This window comes from Bubalus kerabau, chromosome 7 (assembly GCF_029407905.1).
Source record: "Bubalus kerabau isolate K-KA32 ecotype Philippines breed swamp buffalo chromosome 7, PCC_UOA_SB_1v2, whole genome shotgun sequence".
Classification (NCBI taxonomy): Eukaryota; Metazoa; Chordata; class Mammalia; order Artiodactyla; family Bovidae; genus Bubalus; species Bubalus kerabau.
The window spans coordinates 97,179,589-97,200,883 of NC_073630.1; the positions used below are offsets into that span (position 1 = coordinate 97,179,589).

The following is a 21,295-nucleotide window of genomic DNA, read 5'->3' on the forward strand; positions in this document are numbered from 1 at the left end:
TCTGGTGGTGGTGGAGCCTGCAAGCTTAAAAGTGCTATTGGGACAGTGTAGGTGACTACCCGGTGCAGAGTAGGCACCAAACGAAAGTGAGTTCAACAAATTGAGGGAATGAATGTTCTGTCTTGGGAGTGCCCAGCTGCACCAAAAGAAGGTTACATTATTCTAGAGCAAAGAATCTATCAAAAATAAACCCAACTACTTCCCTTGCTTACCAGTCATTCTGAGGAAAAGTAAATAGAAATTGTGATTTTTGACTCTCAGCAGAGAACCTGGAAGAGTATTAGGGGATGAATGACATAAATTCTAGATGGGTCCCTTGAAGTCTAGATGAAAAGAACTCATGGGGAAATGATTTTTCTATATACTAGATCTCTGCTGTCTAATACAGTAGACACATACATGCTAGATTATTTCCTCCTGGAAGGAAGAGCCTCTACATCTGTTACGGTGTTTCAGGCTGCCAGCAACAGAAATGCTCTTCTAAATGTGCCTAAGATGAAACATTTATGACCTCACATAGCAGGAAGCCCAGAGGTGGGAAAGTCGCAGGGTTGGTCAGGTCTCCATGATGTTGTCTTTTGATCTCTGCACTCTCCCATCCTCAGCATGTTGGCATTTGCTTTCTGGCTTGTCCCCTCATGTTCCAGCCATTGTGTCTTCCACAGCTTCAGGCAGCTCGTCCTCACCCACTCATTACTTAAGCCTGATGGAAGAAAGGGGTGGGCTTTTCTTCTTTTATGGGGTGAGGAGTGTCCTTTCCTCAACCTCTAGCACTCTTCCCCTTGGGTCCCCTTGGTGGGGGACTAAGTCTGTGGGCTGGCTGCAAGGGAAGCTGGAAAAGTGAGTATGTGGCCATGAGAACTGGGTCTCTCAGCAAAGAAGAGCTAAAGAAAAACCATCAATTAGCCAGCAACACTGACTTCCTATGACGCTCAGTGTTCCCAGCCTCTGTGTACCTAGCATAAAGCAGGCAGGCCCTCAAGGCACCTGCAGAATGAATCTAGTTGAATGAGAATGAATCCAAAGTTCTCTTTGGACATTTCCTGACTTTTTTTCTTAGAGCCTCTTGCTGTGTGAATGTTATCATTTCTCAGGATTACATTCAGTGTGACTCAATTGAAAACTAATAAAAAGTTGTGTGTCTTATGTGCCTCAGGTTTCTATTTGCTACATGTGACATTTGATTTTCTATTTTTTCCCCCTTTCTTCAGCATGGAGAGCAGTGGCATGAAAATGCCTGCACCACGTGTACATGTGACCAGGGCAAGGTCAAGTGTCACAAACAGCCCTGCCCTCCATTAAGATGCGAAAAGGTATTTGGGAGTGTGCAGCTTGATTTTCCAACTTTTATCGAGGTCATTTTTGAAATGCATTTCTTAGTCCATTGTGTCCCTTGAAAGAGAAAATGTTATGATGCTCAGATTATGAGATAGAGGTAGGAAGCACCTGCCTCCCAGGAAGGACGTAGGGGTGGAGGGGAACCTGCCTCCATGTGGGGAGGTGGGGTAAGGGAAAGTGAAAGTGTTACTTGCTCCGTCATGTCCGACTTTTTGCGACCTCATGAACTGTAGCCCATAAGGCTCCTCTGTCCATGGGATTCTCCAGGCAAGAATACTGGAGTGGGTTGCCATTTCCTTCTCCAGGAGATCTTCCCTGCAGGGATCAAACCTGGATATCCTGCATTTCAGGCAGACTCTTTCCCATCTGAGCCACCAGGGAACCGTGTACAAACTTGGTGTTTTATGTCCTTTTGCTCCGATGCTTTGGCGCCCTCCTGACCACTACCCTTCCCCTCCCTTCTCTCTGCTTCCTCAGGGTCAGAGACGGGCTCGGCTTCAGGGGCAATGCTGTGAGGACTGTGTGTCTCCTGCTGGAAGCTGCTCGCACAGAGGGCTCGTGCGATACCAGGATGATATGTGGAAGGCCTCGGCCTGTGAGTTCTGCATGTGTGACCGTGGCCAAGTGATCTGCCAGACTGCAGAGTGTGCCAAAGTGGAGTGTGCCCGGGTAAGGAATGCAGGCATCTCTGTTTGGACTTGAAACCCTCTCTGCAGCAGGATCGGTGGTCCCCCACCTGTTCCCTCCTGTCCCTTCCCAGCAGGGGGGACAGCCAGGTTTGAGCCAGGGCTCAATTTCAAGTTGTCTCCTAGCACGGAGCTTCTGTAGTGTAAACGTTACTTTCTGTTCAGATTGGCTTGGAACAGCTAGCCTGGAGCTGTTAGCTCTTGGTGCAGCTGGTTAGATGGGAAGCCCTGAGCCAGAGACACGGACACAGAAAGGGATGACGTGGACAGGAGCCTAACAGTCAGCACAGCTGGGCCTCGTCGTTGGTGGCTCCCCAGCTCAGCCTGGTTCTGAAGCCGAGTCCGCATGTGCTCTGAGGGTCCAGCTTCTATCACAGGCCCCACTGGCAGCTTTTAGTGGTGAGCCGGCACCTGGAGGCTCTTCCTGTGAATCAGGAAAGAAAATGAAATGTGTCTATGTTTTTGTTTTAAAAAGGCACGGAGGAAGACCCCATAAATAATTAACTCTGTTGACCTCCACGGACTCGTGCCATCTGCAGAATTTCTAGAATCTTTTAACAAAGTAGCCTGTGTTTGGACTGTAGATATATATGGTAGGGAAATTGCTTTTTTTATTTTCCCTTTGAACTCAATTTTGACCCACTGCAAAACAAATTGCTTTCAAAGCTGTCTCCCTCTCCCTGGCCGCTCCCATCCGCCCCACCAGTTTCCCGCAGGGTTGTGAACTTGAGTGGATGAGGGGAGCTAGGAAGATCTGAAGCACGGGGTGTCTGTGAAGGCATTTTTCTTTCTTGTTCTCCCCCACGTCTCAGTTCCTCTTGACATGGCTCCTGGGGAGGAACAGCCTATCAAACAGGGCTGTCAGCGACAGATCTCTTTTTCATGTTGCCTCCTACTTCAGTGTCTCAGCAGAGCTGAGACACATTTAGGTAAAGAGGGCCTTGCCTTTCACAGATTTATTTCCCTCCACATGCCTTTTCATCTCTCTTCTTCATGTCAGGGGAATCAGATTGCTTGGATGAAGATGAGAAAAACCCTGGTCAGGGCCCTCTTCTGTTTCCCTCTCTCTCTCTCTCTCTCGGGCCAAGACTGGGCTTCCTGGCCTTGGCAGTCTGCCCAGAGGATGCTGGGATATTTCCAAGGTTTTAATTTGTCTGATATCCCAGGGTTTGTGGAAAATCAGGGAGAGGTGATCCTTGTAGGGTGGGTCCCTTAACCACCTAGTTTCAGTCAGATCTATAGCAAGAGTCTCACTCACAGGAAATAATCTGCCTCGCCCTCCCCCCCACCCCACCCCTCCTCCTCCAGTGTTAATGCATTTGCGAGTGCCTGCCAGTCTCATGGCTCCTGCTGTAGTGGGGTAAGCCAGGCCCTCTCCTCTGTTCTTAGGGAGGTGGGGAGCAGCCGCTGAAGCCAGGGGGATGGGTCTCAGTGTTCTGCAGGTCACCCCATGGCACTGTCTCACCTGCCTCTCATTCTCCGCCCAGGCCCACTTGTCTTCTCTTTATGAATTGAGTTCTAATGCCTTTGGCCTATTTCTCCAGATCTTTCATCAATTAGCACATATTGTTTGAAGACCCTGGATTCTACACTGAATGTACTACCAGATGGGAAATTTTAACCAAAACTAAACCGTGCAAAAAAATATCCCTCGGCCTTCTTTCTATGCCATACTTCTGTAAATAGCTACGCTTAATGACCTTGTGCAAAAGTCACTTAAGTGTCTTTCCTGGTGGCTCAGATGGTAAAGAATCTGCCTGAAATGCAGGAGACATGGGTTCGATCCCTGGGTCAGGAAGGTCCCCTGGAACAGGGAATGGCAACCCACTCCAGTATTCTTGCCTGGAGAATTTGATAGAGATTGCCTGACGGGCTACAGTCCATGGGATCGCAAAGAATCGGACACGACTGAGTGACTAACACTTTCATTTTCTCAATGACCTTGTGAAAGCCTTGGATACCCACTTTTGAACTTCTGTGTAGCTTGGAGATAACAGGATGAATAAGATACATTTTAATCTCAAGAGTTCCCAGGCTTTTTGAGGGAAATAGGATACATACATAGGAATTATAATATGCAATGACACCAATGATTAGGAATTAACATGAATAAAATGCATTAGGAGCACCTGGAGAAAATGATGACATTTGCCAAGGTGAGCAGTAAAAGTACGCTATTGGTATTTTTACTCAATTCTACCCCACTTTCTGCCTATTCTAAGATATATCAAGGTCATTTGATTTCTAATCTTCATACCAAAGGTAGAATAAGTCTGTGTCTCTATCCACAAAGGTGCAGAAAAGTAAACTTCTAGAGAAAGAGGCAAAATTGTGCAGCATCACCATTGTAATAATTATTGCATTGTTATCAACAGTAATATTATGATAGCATTGAAATAGCAAACAGTTTTTCTTTGTTGAAAAAGGAGCAAGTGGCATGACCTTTGTCATTGATGTATAAAACTAAATCCCTAGACACTGAAATATAAGTAAATCAGCAGTAGAATAGTGTAACACAATGATTTCCATGTTTCTATATTTAGTATTATCTTTGAGCATGAATTCAAATGAAGAAGTCAATTTGCCATTTTTTTTTAAAGACCTCACATTCATATATGAGAGATAAAATGGTAAGGGAATAAAAGTTTCTAGCAAAAGACATGGAAGAAGGTAGTCATGCCTTGAGGTGATTTTCCCTTCTCCAGCAGAGGAAAATTCCCTCAAAAGAATGTTTTCTCTTCCAGTGGGCATGTTGGTGGGATGACAAAGTCTCTATCTGGTGGATGGATACTGGTGTGATTCAGTGGTGAGGGGTTAGCAGATTCCATCTGGCCTATGCAGCAGAATCCTCTTAAAAAGAAGAGTTAGTTTTGTTTCACAAAGCAATTTTTCTCAAAGCCAAAGTCTGATGCTAATTGGAGCAAGCTCCTGATCGCAGTGAACTGATGCAGTTTGGGGCATCCAGATGTCTATAAATAGCAAATCTATTTAGAACTTCCTGCCTCACGGAAACTGCATCCTTACTCACCAGGAGCAGGGCTAGTGGTTATTTTCAGGAGCTTTTGAAGACTCAGAAAAGCTACCTTCTTTGCCTTATTGGAGTGATGCAGGCTCCATTTTCAGTTTTGTGTGTCTGTATTGTAGTAGGCACTCAAGACGGAGAAGGCGATGGCACCCCACTCCAGTACTCTTGCCTGGAAAATCCCATGGACGGAGGAGCCTTGTGGGTTGCAGTCCGTGGGGTCGCTGAGTTGGACACGACTGAGCGACTTCACTTTCACTTTTCACTTTCATGCACTGGAGAAGGAAATGGCAACCCACTCCAGTGTTCTTGCCTGCAGAATCCCAGGGATGGGGGAGCCTGGTGGGCTGCCGTCTATGGGGTCGCGCAGAGTCGGACACGACTGAAGCGACTCAGCAGCAGCAGCAGCAGGCAGTCAAGAATGTCTCATGCATTTCAACTTTAATAGAAGTACGCGTACTCTGTCTTGTTTCAAAACATTGTTTTAAGTGACTTAGATTACACGTTTATAAACCCCTTTATATGCTTGGAAAGCAAATGTCTCTGTGTTTGTGGGTTAGGCTTTCACTACCAGCTGATTTGTCACATTTCTGCAAAACAATTTATATGTAAATATGTCTGCTCCCTGTAGCACCCTCTGACTGGCATGAAATTTTGAGGAATGGTGATCTATCTAACCCCTTCCTTTTTGAAATAACTTTTTAGATATTATAAAAATTATGGTCATTCATATATTTTTGTGTTTCTTTTAAAAGTGATAGTTTCATTAAAATAATACATATTCACTTAGAAAATTGAAGGCTCAAGAGAAGTAAAAAAGAGACTTTAAAATCCATTCGTGATGCTACAATTGAAAGACAACCAATGCTTTTCTTTCATATTTTTATTTAGTGCACAGTGTTTTTAAACATAAATACTGTGATTATTCTGTTTATGCAATTTTATATTATTCAGTTTTTACCTAAACATGGTTTTTACACTTCAAATGTAATATAGATCACAAGTTAAATAATGTCTTCATGTAAAGAAACATCATCATTTTTTAAAAAGTAGATACATCTTTAGAAAGTGGGAAGTGTTTTAAAGAATTCTCTTTAGCCTACAGATACTATATGCTACTATATGCATATGAAAAGTTGTAAATAAAGCTTGTCTTTTTAATAGCAGATTTCCTGGGAGGTAGGACTTATGTTTTATGAAATTATGTTTTCTAAGTTATAGAATTCAGAATTATTTTTATAGTAAGCATTTATTATTTTATAATAAAAAATTTGAAATGATTGATTTTGATAAGTTAAAAGTGATAAAATGATGGCTTTGAAAGTTTAATATCTGCCTTCCTAGTGTGGCATTTCTTTCCTTCTTTCCTTTAATTTTTAAAATAGTGATTATGTGAATTGGATAACAGTTTCAGAATATTGAATAGAAATTAGTTTTCTGCTGTTTAATTTATGCCTGAGACTTCATCTGTGCATATAGGGATGTGCCTGATTTTGTATTCAAGGGAAAATGTTGGTGTGATTTGAGCACTGTTAATGAAATCGAATCAGAAGTTCAAACCTTGAACATAAATTTAAGGTCCTTTTCTGAAACTCATAACTTTCCATGACTACAAGATTACTTGTGGCCTTTCTTCTTCATGGGAGTTCCTGGGCATGGGTAGGAAATCATACACCAAGATCATCAGAACTGGAAAGAAAAAAACACTTCTGGAAGGTGAGCTGTATTGACTAGGCTTTTCATAGGGATATAGCACAGGGGAGATGCAATAAGTCATGAGCCAAAGCAGAGGGGTGTGTTATGGCTTTTCATTCTACTTAGGGAATTCAGCCACTTCGCAATTTAGTGCTGCTACCTGGAGATGTTAATTTGATGTGTATTTCTGCAACCTTTATTCTGCAGGGTGAAGAATTAATTCACTTAGAGGGAAAATGCTGTCCTGAATGCATTTCAAGGAATGGTTATTGTGTTTACGAAGAAAATGCAGAATTTGTGAGTATCGGGCTAATAACCGAAGACTAATAAAAATGAATCTTTGGAAATTAGTTTAATAGGGGGGCATTACCTTCTTATTTCTTTTACCCATTCACTTGTTTAACAAACATGATTGCACAATTGTGCCAGGTACTGGAGATACGGAAGCCCACACCGCAGGCAGAGCCCCTGCTCTCAGGAGCTTTTGTTTCATGGTGGGCACGTAGACAACAAACACATGTGCTGGGTGGTGACAGGCACCACTTTGAAAATAAAACAGCTGGGGAGTAACTGAGGGGAGAGAGGCGTCTTTTACTTCAGATGATGGGGGCAGTCCTCTCATGAAGAGAAATTTAAACAAAACCTGAAAGAAGATGCTGAGGAAGTGAGCCAGGGATATGTTGGAGGGGGCTACATACCAGGAAGAGGAATCAGGAAAGGAAAAAATAGTGAAGCAGAAGTGTGCTTGGCAGGTCCAAGAAACAGCAAGAAAGTGAGTTTGGCTGGAACCAAGGGAATGAGGGGGAGAGGCTCTGAGATGAGGTGCAGGAGGTAGCCTGGACCCCGGTTTCACCTGGGCACAGATGGGAGCTGCTGGACAGTCCTGAGCAGAGCAGGGCTGTGAGGGGCTTACTTGTGAGAGAGTCACATTGGCCACCATATGGGCAATTGACAAAGGAGGTGAGACGGATACTAGGTGTTTGGTTAGAAGGTTCTGCAGTAGTCTGGAGGACAGTGGTGGTGGTTTGGTCTAGGGAGGCAGTGATATAAAGCGATCAGGCTCTAGGTTTATTCTGCAGGTAGAGCTTGAAAGGATTTTGATGTGTTGGATGTAGAGCAAAACTATTAGTTAAGGTTTTATTTATCCCTAGGTCTGTACTTGTTTTTTCTTCTATACCCCCAGGGAAACATATTTATCTTAATCTCTTCAAATTTGCTCTATCTTTATAGCTCTTACTTTCCATGTGGGGTTCTTGGAATGTTGATAAATTCAATGTGTTCTTAAAAGCACATCTGTTAATCACAGATACAACTGCTTCACTGACTAATCAAAGTGGGATTATCAGTATTAGGATTAGGTGCTCTGACTGGTGAACTGATTCCTACACCCTTTTCTCTTATAATCTGGGTAAATTGCACCTGTCAACTTGCCAATGTTTTGTATAAGCTGGGAATGCTGTGTGGTGTAGAGTTAAAACATGTGAGCTCTAAATTCAAACCCCGATTTTGCCACATACTGACAATGACCTTGGGCAAGTTACTTAATCCTCAGCTATAGAGATAAAAATAGTACTTATCTCATGGGTCTATTGAGATGATACATATAAAGTTAGAACAATACCTGGCATATAAAGAAGCTTAAGATTATTATTATCATCATCATGCTGTTGACATTGTTTGCTTCATATTGATACTTCATAATTTATTTACCCTTGTTTCCTAAGAATTTAGGAGATTAAAGGTTTCCTATAAATATTGAAGTTGTGTTTTCTCTCTTTATCACAGTATTAATTTTCCTGTCCATTTTTGGAGGTAAATAAAGCCCAATAGAATTCAATAAAAGCAAGTTGTTTTAAATAAGCACAAATTCCCATGATGCTGCAGTACCATAGAAGTTTCAAGAATTGGCTCTTACAAGCTTAGGTCTCTTGCCTACAAAGTCCTTCATATTGAGGGGAATTGAAGCCATATACTCCAGCACAAAGTGAGAATAAGAATTCAAAAATATTTTCTAGGCATATTGTCTTCACCTCATATTGGTATGCTTTTCTTGTTTTTGATATATATTTTATCAATGTGACTGAAGTTGCTTGTTACTTAGGGAAAAATGGATATTTCCTATTGAAAAAAAATGACTAGATCAGCCTAATGGTGTTTTTAGTAGTATAAAAATAAATATATTTCTGCTTTGCTTTGTTCCTAGATGTCCTCAAATGCAAGTAAAGTTAAACGTATTCCAGTAAGTATAAATTTTTAGCTTGTAGATAAATATGTACAAGATTATTTTAAGCAGTGATCTACATAAACTGTCCTGGGAAACCTTAGTGCTCAGTATTTTTGATGGTCATATTTGATGGCACTATGGTCTGGGATTAAGAATTGTAATGATAACAAAGACTGATTCATTGAACTTTTGCTAAATACTGTCACATTAATTGTTCAGAATGCTTAACATCAACTGACTTAGTAAACATTTTATCAAAACTTTATTTTAAAGTATGCGCTTTTATTCTCTTTAACAATACCTCCTTCATGTCCCCAAACATTCTGGTAGGAACATTTGTCTCTTTTCTATCTCCAGGGTGAATAGCACAGTGAGCAGAAAGGAATTGCTCTTTATAATTCACTTTGGACGCTCTGTCAAAGCACTAATGTTTATTATCATCATTTGCTTGGCTGAAAAGAATATTTAGTGTGAGAAAGCCCAGGGCACATCCACAGCCCACTGAATGTGGGTATGCGAGAGCTGTCGCTGTGAGAATACATGACCTACTGTTGCTCTTACTATAGTAACAATAAGGAAATTCAGCATTTTAACCTGCTTCCTACTGTTGTTATAAAGATTGTATTTAATGCACCTGCTAATCACCAGGTACACAGTAATCCCTTCTGGTGTTTTTGTTTTGTTTTGTTTTTGCTGAGATAGGTTGAGAAACAAGTGTTATATGCTTCTTGCATATTCTGGAAGCCCCAGAATGCTTTCACACTTTATCTTTCTGCCTCGGTTCTACTCTAAAATGAATCAATTATGAAGAAGGGGAGACGCTATCCTTTTAAATTTATAACTCTTGTTGTTCGGTCACTAAGTCATGTCCGACTCTTTGCAACCCCGTAGACTGTAGCACGCCAGGCTCCTCTGGCTTCCATTGTCTCCCAGAGTTTGCTCAAATTCATGTTAACTGAGTCAGTGATACTATCTATCTCATCCGCTGCTATCCCCTTCTCCTTTTGCCTTCAATCTCTCCCAGCATCAAGGTCTTTTCCAATAAGTTGGCTCTTCCCATCAGATGGCCAAAGGATTGGAGCTTCATCTTCAGCATCAGTCCTTGCAATGAATATTCAGGGTTGATTTCCTTTAGGATTGACTGGCTTGAACTTTTCTACTCATGTCCTGTTTCAGTTAGGTTTGGCATTGTACTAATCGGGAGCCTTCACTTTGACCCTTATGGAAATCATGCGTTCTCCACCAGCCACCTGGCTTCTGAATCTCTGCACTCGGATAACAACGTCCTTCTTTGCTGTTTCCTGCAGGAAGGAGAGAAGTGGGAGGATGGCCCTTGCAAGGTGTGTGAGTGCCGGGGGGCTCAGGTAACTTGCTACGAGCCCTCTTGTCCTCCATGCCCAGTGGCCACACTAGCCCAGGCGGTGGAGGGACAGTGCTGTCCCAATTGCACATCAGGTGGGTCCATGACCAATTTATGTCGGCTAAGCTGTCCTTACTGCCACACAATTCAGAGAGATCTCCTCTCCTCCTGCCCCTTGCTTATTTTTCTCTACTCATTCACTCAGTTTGTTTGTTTGTTTCTTAATTTTTTCTAACAAATGATGCTAATTAATCTTGGTCCATGCGTTTGCCAAACTCAGCTGATTATGAGTATGTGACCTCGCAGAAGTCATTGGTCCTCTCTGACTCTTCATGTTCTTGTTGATAAAACGGCCTTATCTTCCTTGCAAAATTATTGTGAAAATCAAATACAATAATGTTCGAAAACCTGTAAAGGCAAATATGGTTACTAGGACTGCTTCATTGTCGAAGATCAAAGAAAAATTGTTGCAAGTTTGTTATGGATGTTCATTTCTTTAAGATGAACTATTAAACAGATGGTTCCTTTTGGAGTTCTCAAATGGGTTTTTGAAGTTGAAGGACCCATTAATTTCTTCCAAAAGAAAATTTTATCTACTTGTTCTGCAACTCTGCCTTCAAATCACCTGGGGTTGAATTAGTTCCAGTTAATAATTGTTGGCAAGCCCTGGAGTTGCTCTGGCTGAGCAGTAATTTGCCTGAGAGCTCAGGCTGCCTTGGAGAAGTGGCATTTTCTTGCACTCATATTTCATAATTAATTGTTTTCATCTGTGAGTTGCAGTTTTTCATATTGGCAGTTGCACTGTGGCACTCGACATATTTTGCCTAATCGGTGTTTCCATGAAGAGTTTATCATGGGAAAACCATGGCAACGTCAGCGTTTCGTTACTTTACGCTCACCAAAGTGACTCTTTGGGCTTTCCAAAACAAATATGTAGCGTATTATAATTTCCCAAACCTTGAAAATCAGGTCCTTGACAACTGTGAAACCTAAAAGTAGCCCTGTGCTGACAATTTACCACCAAGTTCAGTGATGATCCCAGTGACTGGTAATGAGGTTTGAAATCTTGGAGAAAAAGAAAAAAAAAAAATGGTGTATTTTTTTTTAAGACTATAATAACTTTTTCAGCAGCGTAGGTTTTATGTTTTAACCTTTATGCACATCAAAGGTTAGGAAAAACTTCTAGGAAATTATAAATCATTGAATCTGCTTAAATCATCTATCATGGAACTAGTCAATCCTGTTTCTAGAGGTATTCTAGGAGGAGACAGAAGCATGAAAAGGCCTAATTTGGTAATGTTTTTAATGTTTTTACTTTGCGGACACAGTGATTGTATTTCAAACAAGGAGCAATTCATTGAAATCAATTTTGCTATTTGGAGTCCTTTTTCATTCCCAGAGTTTTCTCCATATTTTTTACAGATCCTCTATAACCCTTTTCATGCATAAAACCTATACTGTTGAAAAACAGTTATTTTCTTTTTAAAAAAATACAGCCACTTTTTTCTTCTTTTTCTCCAAGATTTCAAACCTCATTACCAGTCCTTGGGATCATCACTGAACTTGGTGGTAAATTGTCAGCAAAGGGCTAGTTTGGTATTGTTTTTAATGTCTTCACTTTGGACACAGTGTTTTTCAGACAAGGAGCAATTCCTTGAAATCTTACATTGAAATCAGTTTTGCTATTTGGAGTCCTTTCTCATACACACTCAGAGTTTTCTCAATATGCTATACAGATCCATATACCCCATAAATCCCTTGTTAGACGGAGGTAAGAGAAATTATATGGTCTTTACTGAGTTCTCTTCTTTGTCCTTGATTATAGTTCGTTGCCACCCAGACTGCTTGACCTGCTCTCAGTCTCCAGACCACTGTGACCTCTGCCAGGATCCCACCAAGTTGCTGAGGAATGGACAATGTGTGCACAGCTGTGGTCTGGGGTTTTACCAAGCTGGTGCTCTCTGTTTAGGTACAGCTCCAGGCAGACTACCCAGGGAGGGACTGAGGCTCACTGGGATCCTGGATGGGGTCATGGTGCAGGAAATGCACAACTTCCAAAAACCATGAGAAGAGGGTGATGTCATCCGTAGGCTCCTTGACCTCTCTACACCCATCTCACATTTGATGAGTGTTTCCACACTTACCAGGAGGTATTAAGAGATGATGGGGCAGTCAGATGTTTACTAGGTAGTCATGGCTGGATTTCTCACTTTCAAGGATAGTCATCAGTTAATCCAAGATAGAACTTCAGAGGTAACATGACCTTTGAGAACACTTACTAGAACTTTATTGTTTTGCTAATGGGGAATCTGCGGACCAGAGAATGAGCTGGCTTGCTTAATATCACGCAGATAATTGGTAACAGACCTTACCTCTTGTGGGTTACCAGAGGATCCAGAGGGGGTTCATGTGCGTTTCAGAATTCTTATAGTACGTGTGGGGATTCCGAGGTGGCACTATTGATAGAGAACCCGTCTGCAGGAGATGTGAGAGATGCGGGCTCGATCCCTGGTTCAGAAGGATCTCCTGGAGAAAGAAATAGCTACCCACTTCAATATCCTTGCCTGGAGAAACCATGGACAGAGGAGCCTGGCGGGCTACAGTCCATAGGGTCACACAGAATCATGCACGACTGAATCACATAATACATATGAGAGGGTGCTCTTACTGGGAGAATTTGGCTTGGTTGAGGCCAAATCATAGTTACTTTTTCTCCTATCTCTAACTCGCAGGGTTAATTATCCATTTTAGAATGTGTAGGTTTACACCCTGGCTGTGAGTATAACCTCTCTGCACCTCAGCATTCTTACCTGTAAAGTGGGGTGATTCTGGTACCTTCCTTAGGAGGCATTTTGAGGACTACATGTGTGAGTACACGTCAAGTGCCTAAAACAGTGTCTAGGATGTTGTTAGATCTCGATAAAAGTCAACTGCTTTTATTATTTTTGTAGTTATTCACTTCTGCCTACTCTCTCTCCTGATTCATAATCTTCAACTTTCTTGGAAGTTATTTATATCTCTGAATAAAGGGTATTCTTGTAAATGATTGAGTGAGAAAGCTATTGGGGGCAAATGGATAAGAAAAGAGCAAGCCCCTTGAGCCTAACTGCCTGGCTTCCAATGCCAGCTTCATGTGACCTTGATCTCGAACAGGTTATTTTACCTCCGTGAGGTTGCTCATCATTTGTAACGTTGGGATTGATACTCTATCTCATAGTGTTGTTGTGAAGATTAAATGCGCTTATATATGTAAAGCACTTCACGCATTGCCTGGCATGAAATATATGCTGTGTAAATGAAGGCAGGTAGAGTTGTTTTCCTGCCTTCCTGATTCTCTGTGTCTCCAGAATTGGGCTGTGTCGGGACTGGCACCAGGGCAGCGCACTTGAACTAATGAGAGGTTCCCTTTCTCTTTCTCCCATGCTTGTCGAGCCAGCCTGCCAGCCACAGTGCTCCACCTGCACCAGTGGGCTCGAGTGCTCATCCTGCCAGCCTCCCCTGCTGATGCAGCAGGGCCAGTGTGTGTCCACCTGTGGGATTGGCTTCTACCAAGACCGCCACTCCTGTGCAGGTAAGCCCTGACCTGCTATGGTCAGTCAGGCCACCAAGAAAGCCACTGCCTGCCCACAAACTACCTGGGGCCACCTGCAGCTATAAGCTGCTTTTCAAGTAGGAGAAGAAATTCTGAATGTGATGCCTGATGGCATGAGGGACCTGACAAACAGTGTTTTTATAATTTTATTAGTGCTTTAGTGATGTACATTGTGTTATGATTTCTAGAAGTCCTTTTGTGCATATCTGGGGGCCCTGGGACAGTATCTGACGAGCATTATACTTTGACTCAGGCTTCCCAGGTGGCTCAGATGGTAAAGAATCTGCCTGCAATGCAGGAGACCTGGGTCTGATCACTGGGTCAGGAAGATCCCCTGGAAAAGGGAATGGCTACCCACTGCAGTATTCTTGGCTGGGAAATCCCATGGACAGAGGAGCCTGGTGGGCTACAGTCCTTGGGGTTGCAAAGAGTCGGACACAACTTAGCAACTCAACAACGACAAACAAAGTACTTTGGCTCCGATTGTAATTTTAAAAAAGTTGTTAAGTCAGATTCCTTTATGGTATAAGAACACAGGACTTAAATGAAGAGGAACTATATTTATATATTTTTAAGCTTTACTTTCACTTAGAGAGGGAGTAACAGAAACAAGAAACTTGGACAAAGAAAACTAGGCTTTTAAGTTTGCTCCTACTTTAGTATCTCCCTACTTAGCATATGTATTAGTATTTATTACTTTGGTAGCTTTATATGCCTAATTTTTGGTTTTTAAAATTTTATTTATTTATTTTGTGGCTGTTTGGTCTTCATTGCTGCTCATGGGCTTTCTCTAGTTGCTACGAGCGGGGCCGCTCTTTAGTTGCGATGTGCAGGCTGGGCTTCTCATTGCAGTGACTTCCCTTGTTGTGGAGCCTGCATCCTAAAGCACTTGGTCTTCAGTAGTTCTGGTGCATGGGCTTAGTTGCCCTGTGGCATGTGACATCTTCCTGGACCAGGGATTGAACCCATGTCTCTTACGTTGGCAGGTGGATTCTTAACCACTGGACCACCAGAGAAGTCCTTGTTTATATTTTTAACTCTATATTTTTTATTACAATCTAGTTGAAATTCTAGTATCTTAACCATCTCTGGAGGTGGGAATAGTCATAATATGATTTAATTTATTTTTTACACATGACTTTTTTCAATAGTGATTATAATCATGGGTATAAGTAAAAGAGTAAATGTATAAAGAATTTTTTTAAATGCAGAAATAGAGGGAGGTGTGATGGTGAGAACAAAGAAAAGGACAGAATCCTAAGTTTGTCTTTTGAAAGAGAGAGAGAGTCAGGTGTGCCCAGAACCTAAGGCAGGGTGTGCAGTGGCAGGAAAACCTGAGGAGGCAGATGGACCAGAGGGTGGGTCTTGGGTGTCATCCCAGAGAACTGTGATAGCTGCATTCTGCAGCTGAGCCAAAGGGCAGGGATGTTACAGGAATCAGGAGATAGGCCAGTCTGAGGATCAGCTAGTAGGCTCCTTTCTTTCATGTCCTTCGTTAGATTTTCAGAAAAGTCGGAGGGAAAATGGTAAAACAGAATCAGTGCTATCTAGGCTATCTAAGTAATAAAAGCAATTTACATGTCCACTTATGGATAAGCAGATAAACAAAATATAGCCTGTTTATGCAGTGGAATATTATTTAGCCTTAAAAAAAAAAAGAAAATCTTCCATATGAGACAGTATGGTTGAATTGGGGACATTGTACTAAATGAAATAAGCCAGTCACAGAAGGATGGATGCTCTATAATACCCCTTATTTGAGGTATCTTGGTTTTCCTGATGACTCAGTGGTAAGTAAAGAACCTGCCTGCCACTGCAGGAGATCCAGGTTCCATCCCTGGGTCAGGATGATCCCCTGGAGAAGGAAATGGCAACCCACTGAAGTATTCCTGCCTGAGAAATCCCCATGGACAGAGGAGCCCGGCGGGCTACAGTCCATGGGGTCAAAAAAGAGTCGGACATGATTTTGGTGACTAAACAACGATGACATAGTGAAGTATCTAACATAACAAAACTAACAGAAGCAGAGAGTAGAAGGGCAGTTGCCATCGGCAAAAAAAAAAAAAAAATGGATTCCTGCAGTTCAGCAAGTCTGAAATTTTGGTTGTGCAAGATGAATAAATTTAGTGATCTGCTGGAAAAAAGGAGCGTTAGTGCATGGTATTCTTTAGGCGTGCAGGCTGAATGAGCTCCAAGGCCAGGTGAAAGTCCCTCATGGAGGAGACTGCTGGCTGTCTCCACTCCTGGTCATGGTTATGGGCAGAATCCACAGGACTGTGGAAACCACCTTGAAAGGAAACTCTGGTACTGTGTGTGCCGTGTGGATGTGGGGATAGTGGGCCTGGAGCCAGTCACATTACAGAAAGGGAAGCATCCTGGCTTCTGAGTCTGACACGGGGGCTTTTTGAGGTCTGGAAGAATTCTTTATTTCTGTATCCCCAGCATCAAGGGCTGCACGAAGGGTTCAGATTTGTTTGGCATTTGTTGAATAAGTGTTTGAGTGATGAAGGAACGTCCTACCCCTTGGTGGCCCTTGAAGGACCAGCTTTTTGATAGCAGTGGCAGCCACAAAAGAGAAAAGAACTCTTAATGTTTATTGCAATCCCGTTCTATTTACTGGTTATTTTAGAAAAGGTTTAAAGTGGGTGCATATGAACGCTTTTTTAAGTGTCTAATGGTTCGGCAATTTAGGTAAACTGCTGAAATTTCAATTTGATGAAATTATTGAATGTCTTCTTTATTCCTTTCTTCTATCCCATCAAAGAGACCTCCTGCTAGCACTCTTGCAACAGATTTGCCTTTGAAAGGGAAGTAACTCCCTCTAGATTTTATTTTCCCCCCATACCTCCTCCACCCTGGCCAAATGTCCCACATACATGTTCACGTTTTTCTTTTTTTGGCCACTTTCCTTCCTCCCAAGCCCAGTGTTTTAATTGGTGTTGTTAATGCGGTTTCAGGGCACTTTGAAATGGGTAATGTTTCATTTGATTACTGGTTTACGTAGCTGGCTGCTTCCACATTCCATCCACATGCCCATACACAAATGCCTTAGTAGAAAGTTGCTGGGAAAATTTGTTCATGCTCCCTCCAGGGAATTAAACCAATTTGCTTTAGTTCAGCCTGGTTGCATTTTTATGCATAAAATGAGAAGAAAAAAGAAAGCAAGAGGAGAGAGAGAAGAAAGAGAACGATCTTAAAAAATTAAGGCTAAACTTGTGATCAATTTCCATATACTCGTTTGATGGTAAGATTGCCCAAATAATCTTTCCAAATAAACTTTCTCATTATCAGAATTTTTTTTTTTTTTTGCAATATTTGTGCTTTGCACCATTTTGGGTGTTTTTTCACCACCGACCTTAGAAGTTGATCAACCAGTGCTCATTCAGAAAGTGCTAAACTTTTCAAAATGAAGCCTGCCATTTTATGGTTTTTCTGGATTGACTCCTTGTGCCAGAATCATTTATGTTCTGGCTGGCATTAATTGCCACTTTATTGACCCATCAAAAGCAAAAGAAAGTGAACATGTGCTGAGGGAACTCATTACCAGAAATTAGCTGATTAATATTCATACTCATCATGTAGAATATGAGACAGAATGAGAAATTCGAGGCAGACCTAAGAGGCACATAGACCCATGACTCTTCAAGAAAAGAGTCGAGAAAGTAAACCAGAGGGAGGTAAAAGAAGGGCCTGAGTCCTACCTGAGAACCACATCCTTAGGGGCTTTTATCATTGTTTCTTTTCCCTTTAGTTTTGTGGTATAGACACACATATACTCATATGCCTATAAACATGTACATGTGTACATATATTCACATTATTGTTATAATCTTGTGCTTGATTAAACTGAATAACATAATTATAAATCACATTTTGTGTCCCCCACCAGTCAGTGCTTCAACTTGAGAGTTTAATGCTTTGATCACTTTACCTGAAGGCTCAACACCACCCAGGCTTTATATCCATCTAAATTGGAGATAGACAATCTGGAAGTTGTCTCTGTCCCACAGCAGAGAGGGCCAAGGAGTAATCACCCTCCTGATGCCCAGAACTCACCCTTTAGCTGTGGCACTCAGGCATCTGCCTTAACCCCTTTACTTCTTTTGGTGCCAACTAGATCTGGTCTAACATTCCTTTTTGACCCCATGGACATCAGGTCCTAGTATTGAGTTTCTACTGTGGTTCCTGCCGCTTGTCCTGTTGTGACCCATTTCCAGGAATTAACAGCCCATCTCTTAACCCTGACCACATGGTCAAGCTTGACCCCTGTATGGATGTTGTTTGCCCCCCCTCTATGGCACGTGGCCTTGTACCCTTCCACCATGGCTGTTGGGTACCGCTTGTCCTAGACTTACTGTCTTCTTTGTACCAGAGTGGTAGTTTCATTACCTCTTCTTAAAAACCTTGGTATTCAATCTAAATCTGGATCCAGACTGAGCTTGCCTGTCCTAAGAACATTCTTTCTTGTCTGTGTCACCCCTCTTTTCAATCAACTTCTGTCTCACTCTGGTGGGACTGTTAAACTGTGCACATAGATCATAGATATAAGAGCCCACAAGAAGTTAGAACAACTACATTAACACACCCCATAGAAGATTAGTTTGAAATGAATAGCTCAAGACTGTTGACTCTGAGTAGAGAAAGAGTAGAATTTAGCCCATTTTTCAATATGTATCACAAGGTTGGAGGATGGAGCTGTGTGTGCCCCTGGCAGGTGCTGCCTTCACTCTGCAGACCCAGAGATGGGAGGGAGGGTAACACCTTGCTCAAGTGGAGACAAACCACCGGGATTCCGATCTGCTTCAAACAGCCTGTTCTTTAACTCTGTGTTTCAATTGCTTGTGGCTAACTGGTCCCATCACTTCATGGGAAATAGATGGGGAAACAGTGGAAACAGTGTCAGACTTTATTTTTTGGGGCTCCAAAATCACTGCAGATGGTGACTGCAGCCATGAAATTAAAAGACACTTACTCCTTGAAAGGAAAGTTATGTCCAACCTAGATAGCATATTCAAAAGCAGAGACATTACTTTGCCAACAAAGGTTCGTCTAGTCAAGGCTATGGTTTTTCCTGTGGTCATGTATGGATGTGAGAGTTGGACTGTGAAGAAGGCTGAGCACCAAAGAATTGATGCTTTTGAACCGTGGTGTTGGAGAAGACTTGAGAGTCCCTTGGACTGCAAGGAGATCCAACCAGTCCATTCTAAAGGAGATCAGCCCTGGGATTTCTTTAGAAGGACTGATGCTAAAGCTGAAACTCCAGTACTTTGGCCACCTCATGCGAAGAGTTGACTCATTGGAAAAGACCCTGATGCTGGGAGGGATTGGGGGCAAGAGGAGAAGGGGATGACAGAGGATGAGATGGCTGGATGGCATCACTGACTTGATGGACGTGAGTCTGGGTGAACTCCGGGAGTTGGTAATGGACAGGGAGGCCTGGTGTGCTGTGATTCATGGGGTCGCAAGGAGTCAGACATGACTGAGCGACTGAACTGAACTGAACTGAAAGCGGAGGCAGTAATGTCTACCACACAGCATTGTTGTGTGGATTAAATGAGTGAATTCACATGTGTCAATTAGGATGACAGCTGGCACCTGGAAACCCTCCATGTATATTTGGAGACTTGGATTTCTGCTTTCCATTGTCCGTCTTTCCTGTTCTTTGTCCCCAACCCCATTTATCCTCTGTTGACTACTGCTCGAGATCTAGAGAATATGAAGATAAATAAGGCTCCATGTTTGCCTGTAGTGAGCTGGCAATCAAGGCAGGGTTAGCTGCTGCTTTGAAGAGATGTGAAAAAAACACTAACATAGAAACCTATGTAACTCATTCTATATAGGATTGTTGTGTGGTCTTAGATTTTGAAACTTAAAGAATCAAGCAACTGAACAGTTTTTAGGTTTGTGTGAGGGCATCATTTTGAATCTCAACGCTACCCCTTTTTTCTGTATGTTTGGGCAAGTCATTTAAGCACCTTGAGCCTCAGTTTTCTCAGCTATAAAATGGGGTTAATATTTACTTTAAGCCATTAATATGAAGGTTAGAAAAGATGTTTGAAAATGTAAATATATTATGACTGACACATGGTATGTGGCCAGTGCATGCTTGCTAAGTCACTTCAGTTGTGTCCAACTCTTTGCAACCCTATGGCTTGTAGTGCTCCAGGCTCCTCTATGCATGGGATACTCCAGTCAAGAATACTGGAGTGGGTTGCCATGCCCTCCTCCAGGGGATCTTTCCAACCCAGGGATCGAACCTGTGTTTCTTACTTTTCCTGCATTGGCAGGTGGGTTCTTTACCTCTAGCACCAACTGGGAACATCATATGCATGTTCAAACATCTGGTATTCTACAGCAATTATGATTTCTCACGTAGCTGCTGAATGTCTTGTAAGGATATATATACACTGCTTCAAGTGATAGTCCCGTCTCCTCCACTCTGTTTATGCAACAAGTATTTGCTGAGGCTCTTCCATGTCCCAGGCACTAGGAGACTGCAGTGAAGTGAGAAAAAAACACGCTATGGTTCAGGATTAGGTTCTCAACTGGAGCAGAGTGTCATTAAATAAGTAAATACATTGCTTCAAATAGTTACCACTATATGAATCCATTTCTTTCAGTGCTATACAGTTTAAAAGTCTATTGTAGAAAGTGAGTGATTATTGAGGCAAGGGCAGATCTTATCCTTCTGAATTCCCCACAATGCTAGGTACATATAAGACACTTTGCAACAATTTTTGATTGAAAAAAAAAAGTTTTTAAACCACTGCACAGAGGAGAAAATAGAAGAGTGTACAGGCATGCCTAGACTCTGGCTTCCTGGTAACCTGACTTCCATTTAGCTTCTATTATTTACTCCCTGTCAGCAGTTTCTAACTAGGCATGGCCTCAGGAAAATTACAGAATCTTATTTTTTCCCCACCCCTCTTTTTCTTGTCTTTATTTGACTCTTCTCTAAGATAACTGGGTGCCTTGTGAGTGCTGAAATGGTGATTCTTTTTGTTTAATTAATTAATTTATTTTAATTGGAGGCTAATTACTTTATAATATTGTGGTGGTTTTTGCCATACATCGACATGAATCGGCCATGGGTGTACATGTGCCCCACTATCCTGAACCTCCCTCTTACCTCCCTCCCCATCCCATCCCTCTGGGTTGTCCCAGAGCACCAGCTTTGAGTTCCCTGCTTCATTCATTGAACTGGCACTGGTCATCTATTTTACATATGGCTTTTTTTTTTCCCCCAATGTCTCATGATATTTCTTTATTTTTTAAAATTATTTATTTTGATTGGAGGCTAATTACTTTACAATATTGTGGTGGTTTTTGCCATACATTGACATGAGTCATCCATGGGGGTACATGTGTCCCTCTGTCC

The 21,295-nt window shown here is 42.1% G+C and overlaps 1 protein-coding gene across 1 annotated transcript in view; it reads left to right on the forward strand.

The window, feature by feature from the left end:
• Positions 1 to 21,295, forward strand: part of FRAS1 (Fraser extracellular matrix complex subunit 1) — a 330,441-nt gene that overhangs the window by 36,234 nt on the left and 272,912 nt on the right. The window contains exons 7-13 of the mRNA XM_055587421.1: positions 1,212 to 1,313; positions 1,816 to 2,007; positions 6,949 to 7,038; positions 8,945 to 8,980; positions 10,273 to 10,420; positions 12,151 to 12,294; positions 13,762 to 13,896. Coding sequence (XP_055443396.1) covers positions 1,212 to 1,313; positions 1,816 to 2,007; positions 6,949 to 7,038; positions 8,945 to 8,980; positions 10,273 to 10,420; positions 12,151 to 12,294; positions 13,762 to 13,896 — 847 coding nt within the window. The remainder of the gene's footprint in view (positions 1 to 1,211; positions 1,314 to 1,815; positions 2,008 to 6,948; positions 7,039 to 8,944; positions 8,981 to 10,272; positions 10,421 to 12,150; positions 12,295 to 13,761; positions 13,897 to 21,295) is intronic.